Source organism: Bactrocera neohumeralis, chromosome 3 (assembly GCF_024586455.1).
Source record: "Bactrocera neohumeralis isolate Rockhampton chromosome 3, APGP_CSIRO_Bneo_wtdbg2-racon-allhic-juicebox.fasta_v2, whole genome shotgun sequence".
NCBI lineage: Eukaryota > Metazoa > Arthropoda > Insecta > Diptera > Tephritidae > Bactrocera > Bactrocera neohumeralis.
This window is the reverse complement of record NC_065920.1, coordinates 38978578-39002288: the sequence shown is the minus strand read 5'-3', so window position 1 is coordinate 39002288 and position 23711 is coordinate 38978578. Positions and strand designations below refer to the sequence as shown.

General features: G+C 36.7%; 1 protein-coding gene across 3 annotated transcripts in view; it reads right to left on the bottom strand.

The window, feature by feature from the left end:
- LOC126753470 (uncharacterized) overlaps positions 1–23711 on the bottom strand; it is a 118360-nt gene that overhangs the window by 21210 nt on the left and 73439 nt on the right. The window contains exon 1 of one of the 3 annotated variants that reach the window (XM_050464975.1): positions 763–937. The exons of the other annotated variants lie outside the window; for them this stretch is intronic. Within the exon in view, the coding sequence (XP_050320932.1) occupies positions 763–822 (60 nt within the window). The 5' untranslated portion in view covers positions 823–937. Of the gene's footprint in view, positions 1–762; positions 938–23711 lie in introns of those variants that run through there. 3 annotated transcript variants of the gene reach the window in all.

Below are 23711 nucleotides of genomic sequence, written 5' to 3'. Positions count from 1 at the left end.
ATTGCTGTAAAATGCATATGTATTTGTAGGTATACATTTGCGTAAATACATATATTTATATGTTTGCTTATTTGGGCTTATCTTATCTATATGTAATTGTTGTCATGTGGCACTGAGGAGTTAAAGGCTGTAATCTTTTAGGATATATGTATAGATGTATGTATGTGTATATCACACTTACATTAGTGAGGTATTGGGTTGTGAAAAAAACTGAATAAATACCCGCACAATTTGCCTTTTGGAATAGGTACTGTACGAAAGTCACATAAAACTCGTATGCATCCCTCTCTACTGACAATTGGGATACCAATAGATAAAGTTAAATTATGTAAACACGGGCGACAAGTAAGTGAGTGAGTTAAAATAGGTGTAAATGTGTCGGTATATATTTATGTACTTCCAAATGGTGCATATACATAAGTATATAAGTATTTATGTCAGAGATCTGCAAACAGTCTACTTATATTAAAATAAAAGTTTACGAAGGGTTCAGTTTCAGGTTAAGCTAATCGCTTTTGCCACTCTCGCTCTTCAGCTCGGCAGATACATTCATACATTATGTAGGTATATTTCAATAGTGCAATAATGGAACAGGAACAGATGTTGCAAATAATTATTTTATTTTTATGTCGAATACCAATGTACATCCATATCTGTATATATGTATGTATAAAATCATTTGCGTTTGCATCGCGTAACACTTAACCATTCCTGTTTATAAATAAATATGCACTACACATACTTATGTATGTATATACATACATTTTCCACACAGAGTGTAGTTTCAATTGCGATAACGAACACAATTTGTTTGATTTGCATTGATTTGATTGGATTCCATTTTCCACATGGTTCAAGTCTCGGTCCCTTCGCCAATTTTCGCACCCGCAAATTGTTTTCACACAAATAATCGGCTTTTTGTTGTTATACTTATGTTCGCCGCGATTCGATTGCCGACCGACTCGCAAATGAAATAAAATGTAAAACCTATCATTGTGTACAAAACAAATACATATGTACACACGCATATGCATATATACACTTCTTAACATACATATGTACATATATCTATTTAGGGTGTCTGTTATTTCCGAAATTACATAATTGTTTTTTCAAACGCCGCCTGAACTTTCAGTTTTTGCCTTATAAATTAATAAACGTAAAAAAGCTCTTTGCAACCTTGAAAAAAATTTATTCTAATATAAAAACAATTTATAAGACACTTACATATATGATGCTCAGTACATTTGATGCGCGTATAACTTTTTAAGATTTTATGGAAAAATATGAATATTTTTTGTAGAGCGGAACATTTTGTATTAGCGCATCACTTTTTCCCACTTGTAGATTTAGTTGCTTAAAGCAAAATATCAAAAATTTCACCATGTATATATAGCATAGGATCTAATCACGGTTTAAATTGAAAAAAATAGCGAGTTTCTGTGGGTAATGTTGTTTATGGCAAAAACTCAAACTACAGGGGCGTCTGTAAAAAAAAATTTATCTCCCAAATAACATATACCCTAAACTTTCTTAAATATTTTTCGGATTTTATTGTTCGTTCGGGATTTTCTTCAATTTCGTTTTTTGTTTTATGTTTTTAGTAAGCATAAGTAAACTGAACTATATTATCTAATTATAATTATAGTTTTGATTTATTACGTTTTGTGAGTAAAACACAAATTAGCTTTTCCCTGCTTATACAAAAGGGGCCGATTTTATTGTTTTTAAAGTGATACACCGACTAAACTTCGTGTTTCAATAAAAAAAAAAATAAAATAAAATAAAATATTACTTTCAATTATAGTGTAAAAGAAATTAAATTTAAAAAATTATAATAAAAATAACAATTTTCATCGCATGTCAGTCTCTTACATTTCGAGCTCATTTTGTAAAGCTCACTATCTTTCAATTGATTTATTTATAGCTGAATGTGTTTTGTTTTTAATTTTTAATATTTTTGATTAATAACATGTCATTAACTTATTTCTAAATAAAAATTTTCTATTCCGCAAAAAGTACCGCTATAAAGTGAAGTCAAATATGTATCCACAATACTTGAAATTTTTGAGTAAGGTTTGCGTGACCACGAGTGTATATGTACCTATGTATGTATATTACATTTTATAAAAGTTATTGCAATTTTGCATTACAAGTATTCAAGTTAAAAGGAAAGTGAGAAAAATCTCTTATTGGGAGTCTATGAGGAAATTTTCCAGCATAGCAACCCGGGGGTTATTTATACGTACATACATATGTATGTACACCATATACCTGAGATAATGCTTAAATAGTGATAAGCTTAAAAGGTGATAAAAACAAACTCAAGCAAAATTTCATTTCATATTAGCGCACAAATATGTATGTCCATTTAGGTAAAGCACACATATAGATTACCAATGCGATAAGAACAAGCTTCATGAATAAAAAAATAATAAATAGACTTTTTAGCAAGATACCATATTGGACCTTACTAAAAAACTGAACCGCCTCCTCAGGTGTCGAAAAATGTTGACCTCTTAGTGTATTTTTTACGAACGGGAATAAAGAGAAATCATTCGGTGCCAAGTTATCAAATCGATGTTTTGAGTGCATTTGTTTCAGGCGATGTGTGAGACCTAGTTTTCGGCCGTTGGTTTACTTGATTTCTTGGTTGTATACCACTCAGAATTTACTGTTCTGCGTTGTTCCAGTGGTATGGTTGCGACATGTCCAGTTTTTTCAAAAAACATGCAGTCAATTGCATGGAAGTGCTTAGTGCGCGAACAACTTTTGTTGGATTATGCTCATCTTGAAAAATCTATACAGTCGACTGCTATTTACTTTCGGGCTCATACGCGAATATTCACGATTTGTCAACTGCCACGGTGTCATAGACGTGATTCGAAGTACCGCTATCGTATTTTGTTAACATTTCTATCGACCAATTGACATGACGTGAACAAATTTTTTTTACAGTGAAATAATATACACTCAGTCCTTTTTTTACGCGATTTTTGATTCTGCACTAATCGCGTAAAAAAAAATCGCGTAAAAATGGTTAGTTTTCCAATATGAACTGACGAATTGGATCCGAATATAAAAAATATCGCGTATAACAAAATATACGCGCAAAAAAATATTCAAAAACAATACAATAAGTTTCAAATTTCAGACTTATGATTTATTCATTCATAACAAAATAAAATATACAAAACAAATACATATACATATATCGGGTGATTTTTTAAGAGCTTGATAACTTTTTTTTAAAAAAAACCGCATAAAATTTGCAAAATCTCATCGGTTCTTTATTTGAAACGTTAGATTGGTTCATGACATTTTTTTTTTGAAGATAATTTCATTTAAATGTTGACCGCGGCTGCGTCTTAGGTGGTCCATTCGGAAAGTCCAATTTTGGGCAACTTTTTCGAGCATTTCGGCCGGAATAGCCCGAATTTCTTCGGAAATGTTGTCTTCCAAAGCTGGAATAGTTGCTGGCTTATTTCTGTAGACTTTAGACTTGACGTAGCCCCACCAAAAATAGTCTAAAGGCGTTAAATCGCATGATCTTGGTGGCCAACTTACGGGTCCATTTCTTGAGATGAATTGTTCTCCGAAGTTTTCCCTCAAAATGGCCATAGAATCGCGAGCTGTGTGGCATGTAGCGCCATCTTGTTGAAACCACATGTCAACCAAGTTCAGTTCTTCCATTTTTGGCAACAAAAAGTTTGTTAGCATCGAACGATAGCGATCGCCATTCACCGTAACGTTGCGTCCAACAGCATCTTTGAAAAAATACGGTCAATGATTCCACCAGCGTACAAACCACACCAAACAGTGCATTTTTCGGGATGCATGGGCAGTTGGCCACCAAGATCATGCGATTTAACGCCTTTAGACTATTTTTTGTGGGGCTACGTCAAGTCTAAAGTCTACAGAAATAAGCCAGCAACTATTCCAGCTTTGGAAGACAACATTTCCGAAGAAATTCGGGCTATTCCGGCCGAAATGCTCGAAAAAGTTGCCCAAAATTGTACTTTCCGAATGGACCACCTAAGACGCAGCCGCGGTCAACAGAAATGAAATTATCTTCAAAAAGTAAATGTCATGAACCAATCTAACGTTTCAAATAAAGAACCGATGAGATTTTGCAAATTTTATGCAATTTTTTTAAAAAAAGTTATCAAGCTCTTAAAAAATCACCCGATATAAAAGAGAAGAAAATAGAAAATAGATAGATTTATTGAAAAAACCGTTGTATGCTGTTTAATCACTGTCATTATCCGTAGTGGAAATTATTCTTAGCCGCTTATTTTGATGGCCGGCACTGATATCACTAGAATTTGTATCAGAATCAATAGTAAGAACTATGGATTGATGTTCTGATTGACTTAGCATCTCCGACTGAGTTTGCATCATAAATTCGGTTAATTTTGTTTGAATGCTTCTTTTTGGACCCAATAAATTCCGATGTAGTTCTTTATATCTTAACATGCAGAGACTCAATTCTTTTGAAAAATTCGTACACGTTCGGCATCAGTTTCATTTGCTACAAAATAATTATCCAATTCCGCTGCAAGTTTAAGACCAAGCAAAAAACGAAAAAAAGCAATCGCGTTAAAGTGAGAAATTCGCGTAAAAAAAGGAATTTGCGCTGCAAAAATAACCGCGTTAAAGTAAAATAGCGTAAAAAAAGGTCGCGTAAAAAAAGGACTGAGTGTATAATATTGAATGCATGCTAGTCCCTTTAATGTCGATAGTTCTCTCAATCTCACGATAGGTCACATGACGATCTTACAATATCAGTTTGCGTACAACTGATTTTGTACAACTTTTCCGAAATTCGTCTTGGAGTGATCTACGACCTCCATTGAATTCACCATACCATCGATAAACACTGGTCTTTGATGGAGCTTCATCGTCAAAAATTGAATTAAGTTCATCTATACCCTCTTGATGAGTTAATCCACGCCTAACGTCGTCATTTATTCCATTGGTTTGATCGAGAATAGTATCTTAGTTACTGTAAATAACACAAATAGCACTCGTATGTCAAAACGTTCTGGGTATTCATACCATCGAAAATGTCAAACTTTACGATAAAATTGTGAGTTTTCTTATTGCAATACCAGTGTTGCCTAATCTCGAAATATAAAAGGCAACCTATGTTCGTATAATAATTAGTTCAGTGTTTGCTTTCGCTTATTAACAATGATGTGGGGAGTTAAAGAAACTCGTTCTGTGGTGATTGTTTCACACAAATGTGGAAAAAAGCGCAAGTGAATTTATGAGCTTTTCAAGAAACTTGATATTTCGAGAATGAAATCCTCCTAGAAAACAGAACTGTTACACCCCTTCAGGCCTGTGCAAACGGGAAATGGTTGAAACTGAGACAAAAGTGTAGTACAAGCAGAATGTTTAAGAAGACGGGATAAAACAGTTAAGCAGTGCTCTCTTAGATGGACATGGAACATTCGATCTTCCAACAGGATTCTGTTTCAGCACACACGGCAAAAACCACTCAGCTGCGGTCTAAAAGCAATAAACTTAGTCATACCTACAGATGATTTGCCGTCTGGAAGTCCAGATTTGAATCCATTGTACTCAGTTTATGGCCAGAGTTAGAGAACATGACCTGTCGAATACCCCATATAATAACTTTAACCATAACCTTAGAGAGTCTTTAAAAATATTTGGTTCGAGCAGCGTCGTCAATAGCGCGTGCTGCTATTTATTAATGACCGAATCGTTTGAGGGCTGTCAAAGAAAAAGGTGTCCACTTCGAATAAAATTTTGTTCGGAGCTCACTTAATGCACGCATTATTAAATTCAATTTACTTAAGAAACTATTATAGTTTAATTTTTATAACGATCTGAATTTGTAAAAGAGCTTATGGCTGAATAAAGTAACGGGTGATTCAAGTAGATGCACTTGTTTCAATAGCCTTTTTTGACAGATAACGCGTGAGTTGTGTCAAGCTGCCAGTCATTTTCGTTCAGTCAGAATGTGTTTCAACTTATGGTCAACATAATCGGATTACTGAGCGTACTATTCAAAACGCTATCACCCATCCTGAAACCTAGAATTCATTATTAGATAATATATAATCGTATAGACCAGTGGTTCCCAAACTTTTTTTGTCTACCGCCCACTTTGAGAATAAATATTTTTTTAGCGCCCCCATTTTTTCACCTATTTAAAAACCACTATAACTTCAAATTAATTATTGTGACCTATATATGTATATTAACAGAGAATTCTAAACGAAACTTTTACTATAACCAGCAACTTGAAACCTAAGCGCAGTAGGTAACATACAACGCCGATTAGGTCTCAAGTTAACTCTTACGGGCTCCACCTGCCAATAAGAATGATTATTGAAACACAACTTTATAGTATTAGAACAGAGAATATTTTATTAAAAATAAAACTAAAATAATCGATCCATATATAAAAACTAATGTGAACGATGAATCTGATGCTGTTTAATAATTTTGTTAATATCAGGTTCCAATTTACTCAAGAACAGTCGCAAGTCGCCACGTTCGGTAACAAGCAAACGATTTCTATTTTTAGTAAGCAGTGTTGTCACAGCACTAAATCCACGTTCACACAAATATGACGATGGGAATGCTATCAAGAATCGTTGAACGATTGACCACAATCCAGGGTACAATTGCGAGATCGGTTTTTGTAGACAAAATTTTTGGTAACCATTTTTATACTCTCGCAACAATGTTGCTAACGAGAGTATTATAGTTTTGTTCACATAACGGTTGTTTGTAAGTCCTAAAACTAAAAGAGTCAGATATAGGGTTATATATACCAAAGTGATCAGGGCGACGAGTAGAGTCGAAATCCGGATGTCTGTCTGTCCGTCCGTCTGTTCGTCCGTCTGTCCGTCCGTCCGTCCGTCTGTCCGTCCGTCCGTGCAAGCTGTAACTTGAGTAAAAATTGAGATATCATGATGAAACTTGGTACACGTATTCCTTGGCTCCATAAGAAGGTTAAGTTCGAAGATGGGCAAAATCGGCCCACTGCCACGCCCACAAAATGGCGGAAACCGAAAACCTATAAAGTGTCATAACTAAGCCATAAATAAAGATATTAAAGTTAAATTTGGCACAAAGGATCGCATTAGGGAGGGGCATATTTGGACGCAATTGTTTTGGAAAAGTGGGCGTGGCCCCGCCCCCTACTAAGTTTTTTGTACATATCTCGGAAACTACTATAGCTATGTCAACCAAAGTCTACAGAGTCGTTTCCTTCAGGCATTTCCATGTACAGTTCAAAAATGGAAGAAATCGGATAATAACCACGCCCACCTCCCATACAAAGGTTATGTTCAAAATCACTAAAAGTGCGATAACCGACTAACAAAAAACGTCAGAAACACTAAATTTTACGGAAAAAGTGGCAGAAAGGAAGCTGAACCCAGGCTTTTTTTAAAAATTGAAAATGGGCGTGGCGCCGCCCACTTATGGACCAAGAAGCATATCTCAGGAGCTACTAGACCGATTTCAATGAAATTCGGTATATAATGTTTTCTTAACACCCTGATGACATGTACGAAATATGGGTGAAATCGGTTCGCAACCACGCCTTCTTCCAATATAAAGCTATTTTGAATTCCATCTGATGCCTTCTCTGTATAATACGAGTATAAACATTAGGAACCAATGATGATAGCGGAATAAAACTTTACAAAAATACGGTATTTGAAAAATATGTAAATGACGTATAATGAAATCTCGATTATCACTTTACCATGCGAGAGTATAAAATGTTCGGTGACACCCGAACTTAGCCCTTCCTTACTTGTTGAACTTGATTTTTATTTCCTCGTTTGTTGTCAATTCTATAAGTTCTTCTTCCAGCTGAGGTGACATTGCTGTGTTGACATTTGAAAACGGATCCAACACCCAGTCTGGTATTTCCAAGTTCAAAATGTCCTGGTATCGTTCGGTGAAGTCAATGTGGAGGTTTTCCAAATGTTGGCAGTAGGCAAACAATTCGTCGTTACTGCATGATACTGATAAATTCGGAAAATTGTGAAACTCACGTTTGCCCAGATTCTTTTTGTGTAGAAGCAGTTTGGCTGCGAAAGCAGCAACGACGTTTTTTGTTTTAAGTAAATTTAGTTTATCGCCTTGCAGTTGGAGATTTATGTCGTTGAACAATTTAAACAGGTCTGTCATGTAAGCTATATCATTCTTTGATGTTATGAGCTTGTCTTGAAATTCTGTATCTTTAGTTTCCAAGAACTCTATAACAGAGTCCAACAGGTTGTAGAATCGAGTCAGACAATTGCCTCTTGATAGCCAACGAATTTCAGTATGAAACAACAAACGATTGAAATCCTCGTCATTAGTAACACAAAGCTGATTAAATAATCTATCATTCAAAGAGCTGTTGCGGATTTTATTGACTGCTTTGATGACATATTGCAGTGATTGAAATAGTTTTTCACTTAAGTTTCTAGCAACTAAATGTTGTCTATGAATAACGCAATGTACACCAAGGACATCTGGAATTTTATTTTTTAAGTACGCTATGAAGCCTTTATGGCACCCTGTCATAGCCGGAGCGCCATCCATAGCAACTGAAATAATATTTTTCAAAGGAATTTCTTTCTCATTGCAAAACTTTTCCAATATATTGAATATGGTTTCGCCTTTTGTATCTGTCTCTAAATTTCTATCAAATAATAGTTCTTCACATATTTTCTCATCTTTAATAAAACTCACGTAAGACAACAACAATGCTTCATCAGTTGGTAAAGTGGACTCATCCAGCTGAATTGAAAATTGACTTGACCTCAGGTGATCGTACAATGATTCTTCAATGTTTTCAGCCATTTCATCAATTCGTCTTTGCACAGAATTATTACTCAAAGGAATTTTTCGGATAATATCTGCGGCCGGTTTATGAAGCACGGTAGTTATTACTTCATTTATTGCTGGCAATATTAACTCTTCTCCGATCTTATGTGCCTTTTTGAGCAATCAACAAAGAGATATTGTACGAAGCTCGAAGTCCGTCGTCATTTTGATTAGCAGCCGCCGAAAATAGTTTTGCTACACTTGGCTGAGTATTATGCTTCTTCTCTAGGTCTTGAAAATATGCTACATTCTTGTCTCTATTATCTGGATGCATTTTATTCAAATGATCTTGCAGTCTTGAAGGCTTCATTGCTTCATTCGAAAAAGTTTTTAGACATAGAAGACACAAAGGTGAGAATGGGTTTGTGGGATTTTCAATGAATCCGAACTTAATGTATTCCGCACAGTACGTATATTGCCGTCTTTTCTTTTTTACTTCCGACATTGTTTTGCTTTGAGAAATACGTTTAACTTCGCGAGTAGTGTACAGGAGGCGTAAGTAATGCTCATCTATTGCGCACAAAACCACAAATGAATATAAAATAAATATTACATTGTTTATATAAGAATGCTTAAGCACAATTATTATATAGTAGTCCAAAAATATGAATTCTTATTTTTCCTAGAAATACATTTGTAAAAAAAAGGACCTTTCTCCTTTTCGTATTATCTTATTTTTCCCAGAAATACATCTGTAAAAAAGGATCTTTATCCTTTTTTTATTTTCCCCAGAAATACATTTGTAAGAAAGGATAAAGATCCTTTTTTTACTTTCCGCATAAAAGATTTAAGGAGTTCAGAAGCTCAAAATGTTCGTCCTACCCGACGTCATTTCGCAAGTGATAAAATAAATTATTCAAGAGCTCAAAGCATTCGCTACATCAGCTCGAACCTACCTACCCTTCACCTTTGCGCAAATGATTATATTACGATAGCAAATGCCCACATACAGATTTGGCAATTGCAATAGCAATACGTTTGACAGTTAGTATTCTATAAATTCTACCCTGTCGAGATGGCCCGTTATGAAACGGAGCGACCGATTGACATGATTTTCATTTTTTCTATATTCAATAAAATGAACTATGCGGAGAGAAATATATAACCAAGTTTGAGCAATCTTTTAATTCATATTAGCTGATGTTCACAAGTTGTTGTTGAGAGTCGAGAGCTCATGTAGTCGTTGTCTAAGTGGCCTCCCAGCTAAATAAAATTACAAATAACCCCCAGACCTCTACACAACGCCCCCATTTTCTTTCTGGGGCTCTTACCGCCCCCGTTGATACCTGCAGCGCCCACAAGGGGGCGTTATCGCCCACTTTGGGAAACACTGGTATAGACCATGGAACAGCTTTATGCAAGAAATGAAGTCGCTAGACCTTCACAAGCGACATATCTTCGCTCCATGGGCTCTTGAAAAGCTCCATGAAGATTCCATGTTATCAGCGATGAGGCCCATTTCTGGTTCAATGGGTATGTAAACAAGCAAAATTTCCGCATTTGAGACGAAGTGTAACCTGAAAAGATTCAAGAGCTGCATTTCATCCTTAAAAAAACAACGTTTTGGTGTGGTTTGAGGGCCGGTGGAATCATCGGTCTATATTTTTTCAAAAATGATGCCGGTGAGAACGTAACCGTTAATGGTGACAGTTATCTTGCCATGATACCCGAATATTTGATGCTTGAAATTGAAGTTCGTAATTCTCGGCGAAATTTGGTTTCATCAATCAATGGATTTATTGAGAGCACACTTTGGTGAGCAGATGATTTCACACTTTGGGCCGGTCGATTGGCCACTAAGATTGCGTGATATCACACCGTTAGACTTGGATATGTGTAGATATGTAAAGTCTAAGGTATATACGGGTAATCCCGCTCCGATTCAGGCCTTGGGGCAAACATGACTCGTGTCATTTACCAGTTACCAGTCGAAATGCTCGAACTAGTCATCGAAAATTGGACTCAACGGATAGACCATCTGAGACTTTTGAAAGAGATAATCTTCAAAAAATAAATGATTGAAATGATAATAAACTTAAATATTTGGGTTAGTTAATGGACTAAGTTTAGAAGTTAGTTTACTTATGTATGCATTAGTCAACAAAGGTCAAAGGCAATTATTTATTCAACGTCCTTGTGGCTGTAAACAAGTGAATAATCGTTGCTCTGTAGCGTTGTTTAATAGAAACCTCTTATGATAATTAAATGAAGATTCTTTTATTTAACAAGTTTTGAATTTTATTGAAATCAAATCAAATCTTAAACACAACAACAACTCATTATAGCCACTTTTGACATAATATTTCAATACAGACGCACGCATTGTTATCGCAATAACTGTACACAATTAGTGCATACGCATATAACAGTGGTAATGTGAGAATCTTCCATGTAATATAGACGGAAGAAGAACGTGACATTTTCAATAATTCCTTTTCCCACTCATGCAGAGGTTGTATTGGTGGCATTAGGCATCACTTCTACCGATGCAACCGATGCCATAACTCTCGAGCGCTTTTCATGTTATACTTCCTGTGGTCTCTATATAAACGCCTCGCCTAAGAACGCAAATGCCATTCCATTACGATGTAACCACTCGAATTGCAGCCACGTGCCCGACTGCATTTGAACTGCAGTTGCATTCCAAAGCAATGAACGCACGAAAAGTATGGCAGTTTTGCATTCCAGTGGGAATCGTGCCTGTTACTCCAAAGTGGTGGATTACGGATGCGAGTATGCACTTGGGATTTACCCTGCGGATAAATTATTTGAATGACATCACAAACATTCGTCAAATTATGCTGCACACCCATACTTACATTTAGCAATGCAAGCTAATTTGAAGTCCTTTTTTGTTGCTATTCAAATTGTCATCAATGACAGGTGCACTTATTGCGAGGGAGTTCTCACAAATGTTATGGAATATATATGTATATGTTTGCACAACTGAAATGTTAGACATCGTTGATAAAAAGAGTTAGTTAATAACTAGTTCTCGGTATCACATAAAAGTCACCAAGTGAATGCTCACTCGAATCCGAGGTTATTTCTATTCCTGTTAGCCGCCCTTAGTATCAATATGTATTTGCATACCCTGAATATATAAAGTTTGTAACACTTTGAAGGTAACAACAATTGTTGCGATTTACGTGAGTACCTGCCGACGACGGCCTTACCTCACGGTGCTTTCTTTGAAGCACATAGATCAATACAATGCGTTGATCAGCGCCCCAAAGTGTAAATGCATTTTGCACGTATATTTTGGTTCCAATTGGTTCGGGTGGATAGGGACACCTTAGCCACCTTGGTGAGATACTAGGCCGATCTAAAACCTCTGCCTCTGGTTTGATCCGGCACCCGGCCGCAATGCGACTCCACATTGGATTTTTCAACCCTGCCTGCCTTTAGGTTTCAATCACAGTCACCACGAAAGCAGATTGGAGTAAACTCCAAGGGCTAACTGCTCCCCGTGGTACCAGGTTAAAGTCTCTGACAAGACCTTGTAGCTTTTGCTACCACCAGTCCCCAAAACTCTATGATTGGTGACATTTGTCGCTTGAACAACAAATGTCTTTATACTATTATAACACTATTTCTGACATAGAATATGCTGACATTTCAAGGCATGCCCAGAAAGAAAGACATAGTGCATATGGATTTTAGTCGCCTCTTACGACAGGCATGCCACGGGTAAATTCTAACCCCTACCCGCAGGGGGAACTTTGAAGGTAACTTCGAAGACACTATTAAGGACATGTATAAAATACGTGGAAAACCTTACCTTCATGAAATTCGGCATAGATTATTGTTTAATGCTACGCCACAATCTTCGAACATAACATATTATTCAGTTCGGAGCACTACGGCATATAACTGCCATACAAACTGTCCGATCAAGATAAATATCACTATTACACATTTGTGGTATAAGAAATGCACCTATTTGTCGGAGCCGCCGGTATCGATCCACTATAGCATATAGCTCCTATATAATTTCCCGATCAAAAATCAAGTGTTTTTAAGTAATATTTTGTTTTTGTGAAGGGTATTATATGATAAGTTATCATTTTCATACATTACTTTTTTAATTTTTTTGGTGCATCAACATTACAACTAATGTAAAAGAACGCTAACCTGACTTGACCTTTTGCTAAATTTGGGGTGAGTTTACTCTGAAAGTATAGTGAATCACGATAAATCAAAAGCCAAAAGCTATGAACAAAGAAGGCGCTTGGAACAAGATTTCCTCTGATCAATGACGCAAATTTGAAAAAAGAAATTTTTGTATGTCTGCAGATTCGCAAGCTTATGACAAATAAAACTTTTAACTCAAGGTTGAAGGAAGCAGAAAAAATTCCATGGGCGCTTTTGTAATATGATGCCATAATATTCTCCGGAATTGAAAATCTGAAAACAACTGATGTGCTGTACTTATTTGCTTGTTGAATTCTTTTCCTTTAAGGATAAAGAAAATTACGTTTAAATATGTATCAGAGTTCCAAAGCTTGTAAGCTCTTTGTTATTATTTCCAAAAGGATTAATAAAATACTTTTTTAAAACAATCAAACTAAGAATATAAGATATTCCTAATGCACTAACTACTTCTTAAAATGACCATCGGATTAGCTGGCTTATTAATTTATAAAAATTAGGTTTGCTCATTCTGTGAGATTCGACACTAGTTTAGAACAAATTTGTTGAGAAAAAAGAAACAAATAAAGGTTTGGTATTCTGACTATATATGTACATACTTGTTCGTGTATTATTACAGACTGACTAATATCACGGAGAGGTATTGGGTCCCTCTATAAGGTTATTTAATTTGCTGTGTTTAGAGTGAAACTCAAATTATGAGCGAATTCTCCAAAATTATATAAGGAGGATTTTCTTGCTCTTGCTAAATCCTTACACAGTTGCAAAATTTTCCGGTTTGTAAAACCAGCGTCTCAGAAAGTAACTTCAATTGTCATAACTCGGAGTTGGATCGCCCAAAAAACAAAAAAAAGGAGCACTCGTTAGATAATAGTTTTTCCTGGGTAAAGACGAGAGGGTTTTTCGAAATTACAATTTATAAATTACAAACTTTTTATAGCACTTTGACCAATTAGTTGTTGTAAAATAAAATTATTAACAATTTTAAAAATAACTCCCCGGCGTTACCTGCTAAATTCTGTACAGAAATAGTATTAAAAATTTTAAAGTTTTGAAGTTATCCCATTAAACTACATAAGCCATTAGATTGGCCAATAAAAAAATCAACTTTTGAAGTATTATGAAGCCCATATAATTAAAGTGTCAGATTTTTTACTTTACCGCTGACTAGAAGTGTGGCTTAAATCCAATTTTCAGATTTATAATTTTCACTATTAATGACTGCTAGTAAAATCGGATAAAAGTGGAGGATGGAGTCATGTGTAGAAGTTCACGCAAGTGAGGAAAGTTCTCTGATCGCCATTCACTTGGGAGTGGCCAGAAGCGATTCTTTTACACATGCCTCAACAGCTCACTACTTCCGGTCTTTGACCAAGTATCCTCTGGGTAGCCTAAGAACATCCGTTCGAAGGCGAGCTAAAGTGAGAAGGCGAAACATCCCCTACATAGGGTTGTGCGCTGGGTTTGGGACCCGCCACGTAAAAAGCTCACCCCAATGAAAAACCAACAGCAGCCTCGGATGAGAGACCCCCCTTTTGATGACGACCATGGCAAACGAAATAAGGGCTACCAATTAAGGGCATGCACCTGGAATGTGCGGTCCCGTAATTGGGAAGGTGCCACTGCCCAGCTGGTTGATGTCCTCGTAAAAACAAAGGCTGACATCACCGCCGTCCAAGAAATGCGATGGACGGGACAAGGACAGAGACGAGTAGGTCCTTGTGACATTTATTACAGTGGCCTTATAAAGGAGCGCAAGTTTGGTGTTGGATTCGTGGTAGGAGGAGACTCCGTCACCGAGTACTATCATTCACTGCGGTAAATGAACGTCTAGCCACAATCCGCATCAAAGCGAGGTTCTTCAACATATCGCTGATCTGCGCCCACGCCCCGACGGAAGAGAAGGACGATGTGACCAAAGATGCCTTCTATGAGTGCTTGGAGCGCGCTTATGAAGGCTGCCCCCGCCACGATGTCAAAATCGTGCTTGGCGACTTTAACGCCAGGGTGGGCAAAGAAGGTATATTTGGCACTACGGTCGGTAAATTCAGCCTCCACGACGAAACATCCCCAAATGGGTTGAAGCTGATTGACTTCGCTGGGGCCCAAAATATGGTTATCTGTAGTACTAGATTCCAGCATAAGAAGATTCATCAAGCTACCTGGCTGTCTCCGGATCGAAAAACTACCAACCAGATCGATCATGTTGTGATAGACGGAAGACACGTCTCCAGTGTTTTAGATGTTCGTGCGCTCCGAGGTCCTAACATCGACTCGGACCACTATCTTGTTGCAGCTAAGATTCGCACCCGCCTCTGTGCAGCAAAAAACGCACGCCAACAAACACAAGGAACGTTCGACGTCGAGAAGCTGCAATCACAACAGACAGCCGAACGATTTTCTACTCGGCTTGCACTCCTGCTCTCTGATAGCACTCGTCAACAACTCGGTATAAGGGAACTGTGGGACGGCATTTCAAACTCCTTACGTACAGCTGCAACCGAAACCATTGGTTTTCGGAAAGTGCAAAAGAACAGCTGGTACGACGAGGAGTGCCGTGTCGCAGCGGAGAGAAAACAGGCTGCCTACCTCGCAACGTTACGATCGACCACTACACGTGCGGGATGGGATAGATACCGAGAGTTGAAGAGGGAAGCGAGACGCATTTGTAGACAGAAGAAGAAAGAGGCCGAAATGCGTGAGTACGAAGAGCTTGATAAGCTGGCCGACAGGGGTAATGCTCGAAAATTCTACGAAAAAATGCGGCGGCTTACAGAAGGTTTCAAGACCGGAGCATACTCTTGTAGAACCCCCAAAGGTGATCTAGTCACCGATGCCCAGAGCATACTTAAATTATGGAGGGAACACTTCTCCAGCCTGCTGAATGGCAGTGAACGCACAACGCCAGGAGAAGGAGAACCCGATTCCCAATCGATGACGATGGAGCAGACGTTCCATTACCCGACCATGAAGAAGTTCGAATAGCAATTGCCCGCCTGAAGAACAACAAAGCGGCGGGGGCCGACGGATTGCCGGCCGAGCTATTCAAACACGGAGGCGAAGAACTGATAAGGAGCATGCATCAGCTTCTTTGTAAAATATGGTCGGACGAAAGCATGTCCAACGATTGGAATTTAAGTGTGCTATGCCCAATCCATAAGAAAGGTGACCCCACAATCTGCGCCAACTACCGTGGGATAAGCCTCCTCAACATCGCATATAAGGTTCTATCGAGCGTATTGTGTGAAAGATTAAAGCCCACCGTCAACAAACTGATTGGACCTTATCAGTGTGGCTTCAGACCTGGAAAATCAACAACCGACCAGATATTCACCATGCGCCAAATCTTGGAAAAGACCCGTGAAAGAAGAATCGACACACACCACCTCTTCGTCGATTTCAAAGCTGCTTTCGACAGCACGAAAAGGAGCTGCCTTTATGCCGCGATGTCTGAATTTGGTATCCCCGCAAAACTGATACGGCTGTGTAAGCTGACGTTGACAACACCAAAAGCTCCGTCAGATCGGGAAGGACCTCTCCGAGCCGTTCGATACCAAACGAGGTTTCAGACAAGGCGATTCCCTATCGTGCGACTTTTTCAACCTGCTTCTGGAGAAAATAGTTCGAGCTGCAGAACTTAATAGAGAAGGTACCATCTTTATAAGATATCATCGGCCTTAACAGCCGCGCCGTTAGTTCTACTTTCTCCAGACTGGACAAGGAAGCAAAAAAATGGGTCTGGCAGTGAACGAGGGCAAAACGAAATATCTCCTGTCATCAAACAAACAGTCGTCGCACTCGCGACTTGGAACTCACGTCACTGTTGACAGTCATAACTTTGAAGTCGTAGATAATTTCGTCTATCTTGGAACCAGCGTAAACACCACCAACAACGTCAGCTTAGAAATCCAACGCAGGATAACTCTTGCCAACAGGTGCTACTTCGGACTGAGTAGGCAATTGAGAAGCAAAGTCCTCTCTCGACAAACAAAAACCAAACTCTATAAGTCACTCATAATTCCCGTCCTGCTATATGGTGCAGAGGCTTGGACGATGTCAACAACTGATGAGTCGACGTTGCGAGTTTTCGAGAGAAAAGTTCTGCGAAAGATTTATGGTCCTTTGCGCGTTGGCCACGGCGAATATCGCATTCGATGGAACGATGAGCTGTACTAGGTACATGACGACATTGACATAGTTCAGCGAATTAAAAGACAGCGGCTACGCTGGCTAGATCATGTTGTCCGAATGGACGAAAACACTCCAGCTCTGAAAGTATTCGACGCTGTACCCGCCGGGGAAGCAGAGGAAGAGGAAGACCTCCACTCCGTTGGAAGGACCAGGTGGAGAAGGACCTGGCTACGCGTGGAATATCCAATTGGCGCCACGTAGCGAAAAGAAGAAACGACTGGCGCACTGTTGTTAACTCGGCTATAATCGCGTAAGCGGTGTCTACGCCAATTAAGAAGAAGAAGAAGTAAAATCGGACCACTTTGACTATTTATAGTGACAACCTATGTGAGAACACACCTCGTTGTCCGAAAAATTTCAAAAATTTGTAAATCTCATTTGTGGAGATTGTCTAGAAATAGCTATTAAACCCTCTAAGATTTACATAAAAAATAATAACATAAGGAGACATATTTAGAAATGTTTCCACGCCCATTAATTCTACATACTGAATACTGCATTATTTGATAATCAATGAACACAGTTCGCTGAAACAGAAATATTCCAATTGCGATCAAAAGCTGTTCTTAGATCGAAGAAGATGAACTAAGAATACCAATTGCGAAATACGACTTAGTGTTATAGTTTTGTTCACCTAGCGATGGAACGTATCACCTAAAACTAAGCGGGATAGGTATAGGGTTATATATATGTACATATATAAACGATCAGAATGACGAGAAAAGTTTAAATCCGGTTGACTGTCTGTCTGCCCGTCCGTGCAAGCTGTAACATGAGTAAAAATTGAGATATCTAGGGCGTAATCGGAACACTGCCACGCCCACAAATCGTTATTAACAAAAAGTATATAATGTGCCATAACTAAGCACTCAATTAAGAAATAAAGCTGTTAAAAAAGCAGTAGTACCGCACACTTTCGACAAAATTTAGTACGTCGCATTCTCCTTGCATTCTAATGTCAGTTTATGAAAATGGACGAAATCGGGCAACAACCATGCCTATATAGTATAACACAATTTTAAATTCTACTTGATTCGTTCAGTTTCCAGTACATAAATCAAGAAGCAATTAATATAACGGGATACAACTTTGCACGAATAATGTCTTTGGTGTGTGCCACCTTATGACCAAAAATTGTTTAAATCCAATAAAAACAGTTGAAGCTCATACTTACCGAATATATAGACCCCGGTACATATAGTTGTCTATTGATCGAAAATGTCGGTCAATGTGTGATATATATAACTGAAATTAGGTATAACCCCTCTCTTATCATAGTATGTATGTATGTCAAAAATAGGTTGAATCGGACCAATAGCCCCCCATATACTTAATATAAAGATTTTCGAACTTCCGGGTGACTTTGTACTGCATATATAGGCCAATATGTGAGTTATCTCAATGAAATAAGAGAGCGTGTTTTATTCATAACGTAAGTATATATTTGTGCCTAAATAGAAAATTTGAGCGAAAACTTGGCCTAGCCCCTATACTAATATTAGAATTTTCGAGCATTTGGCTGACTTTACTCTATGTATATGATTGGTTTTACACCTTAAAGTATTTCCCTGGCTTTGATTCGTGCAAGTTGCATGAGTATAAAATGTTTGATGCACCCGAAATTAGCCCTCCTTTACTTGTGCAATGTTACTTTTTACAACTCAAAAGCTAACGAATATTTTATTCGAAAATGGGATTAAAAATGCGAAAATCGAGTTACCAAATGCAAAAAACCATATTCGAAGAATAGATCACATTGATTAATATATACTATGTGTATAGTCCTAATAATTTTGAGGTATCTAATATATAACTTACTATGTCAGCGTTGATAGTTATAACCGAGAAATTGTTATTTAGTTCTTTCTTTCCCTGCAAAAACGTTTGATCAGTTTTCTCCTTAACTGGTTTATCAGCAATGAGATTAACTACCGTTTTATATACGATCCACGGCGTCTTATCAATCTATTTACATTTGTATATGGATTAATATAATTTGGTTGGTTCAGATTGTCTACGAAAACATGTTTCCATTTTTTAGTTTTAATAATTTGCCCGCTTAATAATCATAAGCGTATAAAATATTATTCGGTCATAACAGTTTCGGGATTTTACGAGAATGCCCATATACATACTTGTACGTACATACATACATATATATTATGTATGTGTATAAAACATAGGTTAAGTGTTAGGTGGTAGGTGTTAAGTTGTTTAATGTCATCTCCATGCGGTCTTGTTCCTCTATTTTTCATACCCATATAATATGGGAAAAGCACAGCGTTTATGAGTATACATACATATGTATGAAGCAGCCATGTTCGTTGCAGTAGTAGTAGTGTTTTTATCCCCGTAGAGGCATTCATTGTCGCCCGAGTGGCGGCATTTGATTTCTGTGCAAATTAAGCCCCTCGGGTGCTTGCGTCTCCACAGTACGATGATGCTGTTGCTCGTGGTTGAGTCGAAGCAGAAACTTGACAGTCACAAAGGGATGTCATTACTATGTGTTTAATTGATAATTTAACACTCGCCAGTAACTTTGTTAAAAGTGTTCAACGGCGTTGTATTACTAATTTGAATATCTAATAATGCGTATTTATTGAAAAGGCAAGAACAGTATAAGTATGTACATATGTATATAAAAATAAATATAGTTATGCGAGTGTAATATGTACGTATATGTATGTATATAGGTACTAGCAGTTACGAAAAATAAATTGATTCAGGAGACATTTTCGAGGTCTTATAAAACGTCTAAAACTAAACGAGATGGATATAGAATTTTATATAGTAAGTCGACGAAAACACTCCAGCTCTGAAAATATTCGACGCAGTATCCGCCGGGGGAAGCAGAGGAAGAGGAAGACCTCTTATAAAACGTCGCTAAATCCAATTGGCTAAACGAGATGGATATTGTTAACTCGGCTATAATCGCTTTATTATAAATAAGTCTTAATGAAACTTGGAACACGTGTTCCTTGGTATTCTAAGTAGGTTGGTATTGCAGAAGGAATTACCACGCCCTCATAGAACAATTTCTAGTCTAAAGGCCTGAATTTCAAGCTTTTTTGGCAATTGATAAAAAACCATTTGATATTTTTACTATCGATTTTTTTAGCATTTGTTTATTTATATTTGAATAGTACACCAAATTAATAACAAAAAAAAATACATTGAGTTATGTGTCATTGACGTAGAGGGAAAACACGTCGTGTCCTCGTCGCCATGATTTCTACCCCTTAAATGAAAAATTAACAAGAAAAAACTTTAACTTGGGCTGCACCGAAGCTAATATACCCTTCACAGGTGCATTTCTTTTAATAACTATGTCTGTAAGTAAATCTAAAGACTTAACCGGCCAGTGGTTTTCATCCAAAGGAAAACATTTTACTAGTTATTTTTAGCTAGGTTGTTTGCTAGAAACATTAAGGCTATTTAATAAAGAAAAATGATCTTTTAGACGTTTATAGTTATTTCAAATTTTAAGAAGATTTATTATTAACATAAACTTAATGGAAAAAAGTTATAATATTTATATATTATTACATATATGTATATCATACATATGTATATTTACAGTATGCTTTATAAAAACACAGAGCATATATAATATATATTTATATTTCTATAATACATACTTATGCTACATAAATTACCTTACATTAATTCGTGTCAAATTTTGTGTTGACATTTAGCCAAAGTTGCCCATATATGAACTTGATTTTGATGTTTGGATGGCAGTCCGACCTTAACAATTCTTTTGAAGATTAAAGCGATATCTTGGGCAATAATCTAAATGCTAAATTTCATGAACATTTCTTGTCACATAAGAACTTAATTTTGATTTTTTAGTTTATATGGCAGGTTTTGTTATCCGACCTGCAAAATTTCTTCAACTATTGTAGCTTTGCCTTAGAGAATAAACCACGACGAATTTGCAGAATATATCTCGTTAACTGAAAAAGTCTCCAATGCAAGCATTTTACTCCGATGGTTCAGTTTGTATGGAAACTATATGCTATAGTAATCCGATGTGAACAATTTCTTCGGAGGTTACATTATTACCTTAAGCAGTAATCCATGTCAAATTTCGGGAAGATACCACGTCAATTGCGAAAGTTCCCATACAAGCCCTTGATCCCGATGGATGAACAATTTCTACAGAGATTACATTGTTGCCTTAGAAAATAACCTGTGCCAACTTTTGTGAAGATACATTGTCAAATGTGAAAGTTTTCCATACAAGAACTTGATTCCGATCGTTCAGTTTGTATGGCAGCTATATGTAATAGTGGCCCGATATCGGCATTTTCGAGAAATGAGCAGCTTCTTGAAAAGAAAATGACGTTTGCAAAATTTCAATATATATCGATACCTTAAAAACTGAGGGACTAGTTCGTATATATACAGACAGACGGACAGGCAGACATGACTAAATCGACTCAGCTCAGCATACTGATCATTTAAATATATGTACATATACTTTATAGGGTCTCCAACGCTTTCTTCTGGGTGTTACAAACTTCGTGGCAAACTTAATATACCCTGTTCAGGGTATAAAAAGTCCGATAACTAAGCCATTAATTGAGTTAAAGAATACTGAATTAGATACATAACGAAAATTTTAACAGATAATTAGAGTTAGGGAGATTATCTGTAGTTTAGTACTTTAAAAATTAGGCATGATCTCACTCTAATGGATTTAATTTACGTATCTTATATATAACTAATGTTAAATAAACTTTAGCAAATTTTTGGTGCATAACAGTATCTTAGTATCCTAATGCTGGTTTTGATTTGAAACTCTCACTATACAATATCGAAATCAAGCACCATTGAACATATCGGAATGAAACTTGTTACAAATAGTGGCAACAAATTGAGGCACTTGTCAGCTAAACATGGCCAAAGTTGGACTATGACTTTTCAGAGCGCCTTACATCGGAGATGATGACGCAGTACCTTTACCTAAATTTTTACTAAAAATGTCAGTCTATTTGTAAAATATTCAGCAACTTTCTCTACTTCAGCGGACTTAAAGCTAAAATAAATATCCAAAAAGGTTAGATTAGTAAAAAGTAAATTATATAACAACCGCATTTATGCACATCCGCTAAAATACTTACTCTCGGAGCGTTAGAATTTGCGTTCATAATATGTGACGCCTCGTTATAGGGTCAAAGATTATTTAATTTTAAACAAAGACAAGGGACACTTGAAACCTAATTAAATCTAACGACTACTTTATTTAATTTTTATTTATTGCCGCCTCGGTGCTGGAATAAAATATTCTTGCATGTACAAATTGGCATGGAAAATATTTTTACATGACAAAATTGCGTGTGGTGAGCTGCCGACATTGGTTGAGGCCACTCTGGCTTATTCAGCTTACGATATCACCATAATCCGCATTAATTTGACAAACTTACATATTACTACGTTATAAAGACAATACTAATTTACATATTTAGTTACATAAATATATATAATTTACGGTATTATTTTAAATAGTTACAGCAATTAGAGGAACGTATGGACCGACTTCATTAATCTTTAGCACCAAATTAATGTATCATAAACATACTATACATAACATGTTGGCTTAATGTCTTTAATACAATTTTCATTTTATAGAGTTTATTAGAGACACGCCAATATAGTAAATATTTGAACCGTAGTGATATTGATAAGATTTCGAATGACCGAAATCTTTTCTTCGTGCGCTTTAAGTTTTTCAACACTGAATGTAGAACTATTGGAATAGTATTGAGTTTGTGACCAGTAGCTTGCATATCGTTTTTACGTTAAATTTGCAGTTCAACAAATAAAAAACAATTTCCGAATTAATTGATTGCGACTGTCGTAACTACTTGTTCCAATTTACATATTTGCTTCTTTAATAGCACAAATTTTAAGTGGCAGCTGTGCGATGCAACACTCGGAACTCAGCTGGTTGCAATGGAATAATGACAATAATTTGAAACGCTTTTAAACCATTTAAGTGTGGTAGGATTCACATTTTAAATACAAACCTAAAAAAGCGAAATTCAAAGTTTAAAATCATTGCTTTGAACATTAAAGTATTCTTCAAAAATCGCAGCACGTTGCAATGTAATAAAATTCGTTAGTCCAAACTTTCAACAGTATTACAAAACAATTAGTTAGTATTGCACTATATGTGACCTGGTCTACGGAAAGGGGGCTTAGGTGTCAAAAAATCAATTTTCACTTTTTAGTTGATTCGGATGGAAGATGAGATTTTTAACAGCTGTTTCCCAGAAAACTAGTTTTCGCACGTTAGCTCCCTTTTTCCTTTTCGTAGACCAGGTCACATATAGCGATAAAATGGCAACGACACAATTTTTGTCAATCAATTCAAAATTGGGTATTGGTTAGCAAGCAGGGTTACAAATAATACACTAAAAAAGAAATTGAATTAACATTTTTATACTTTTGCAACATGTTGCTACAGAGTATAATAGTTGTATTCACCTAATGGTAGT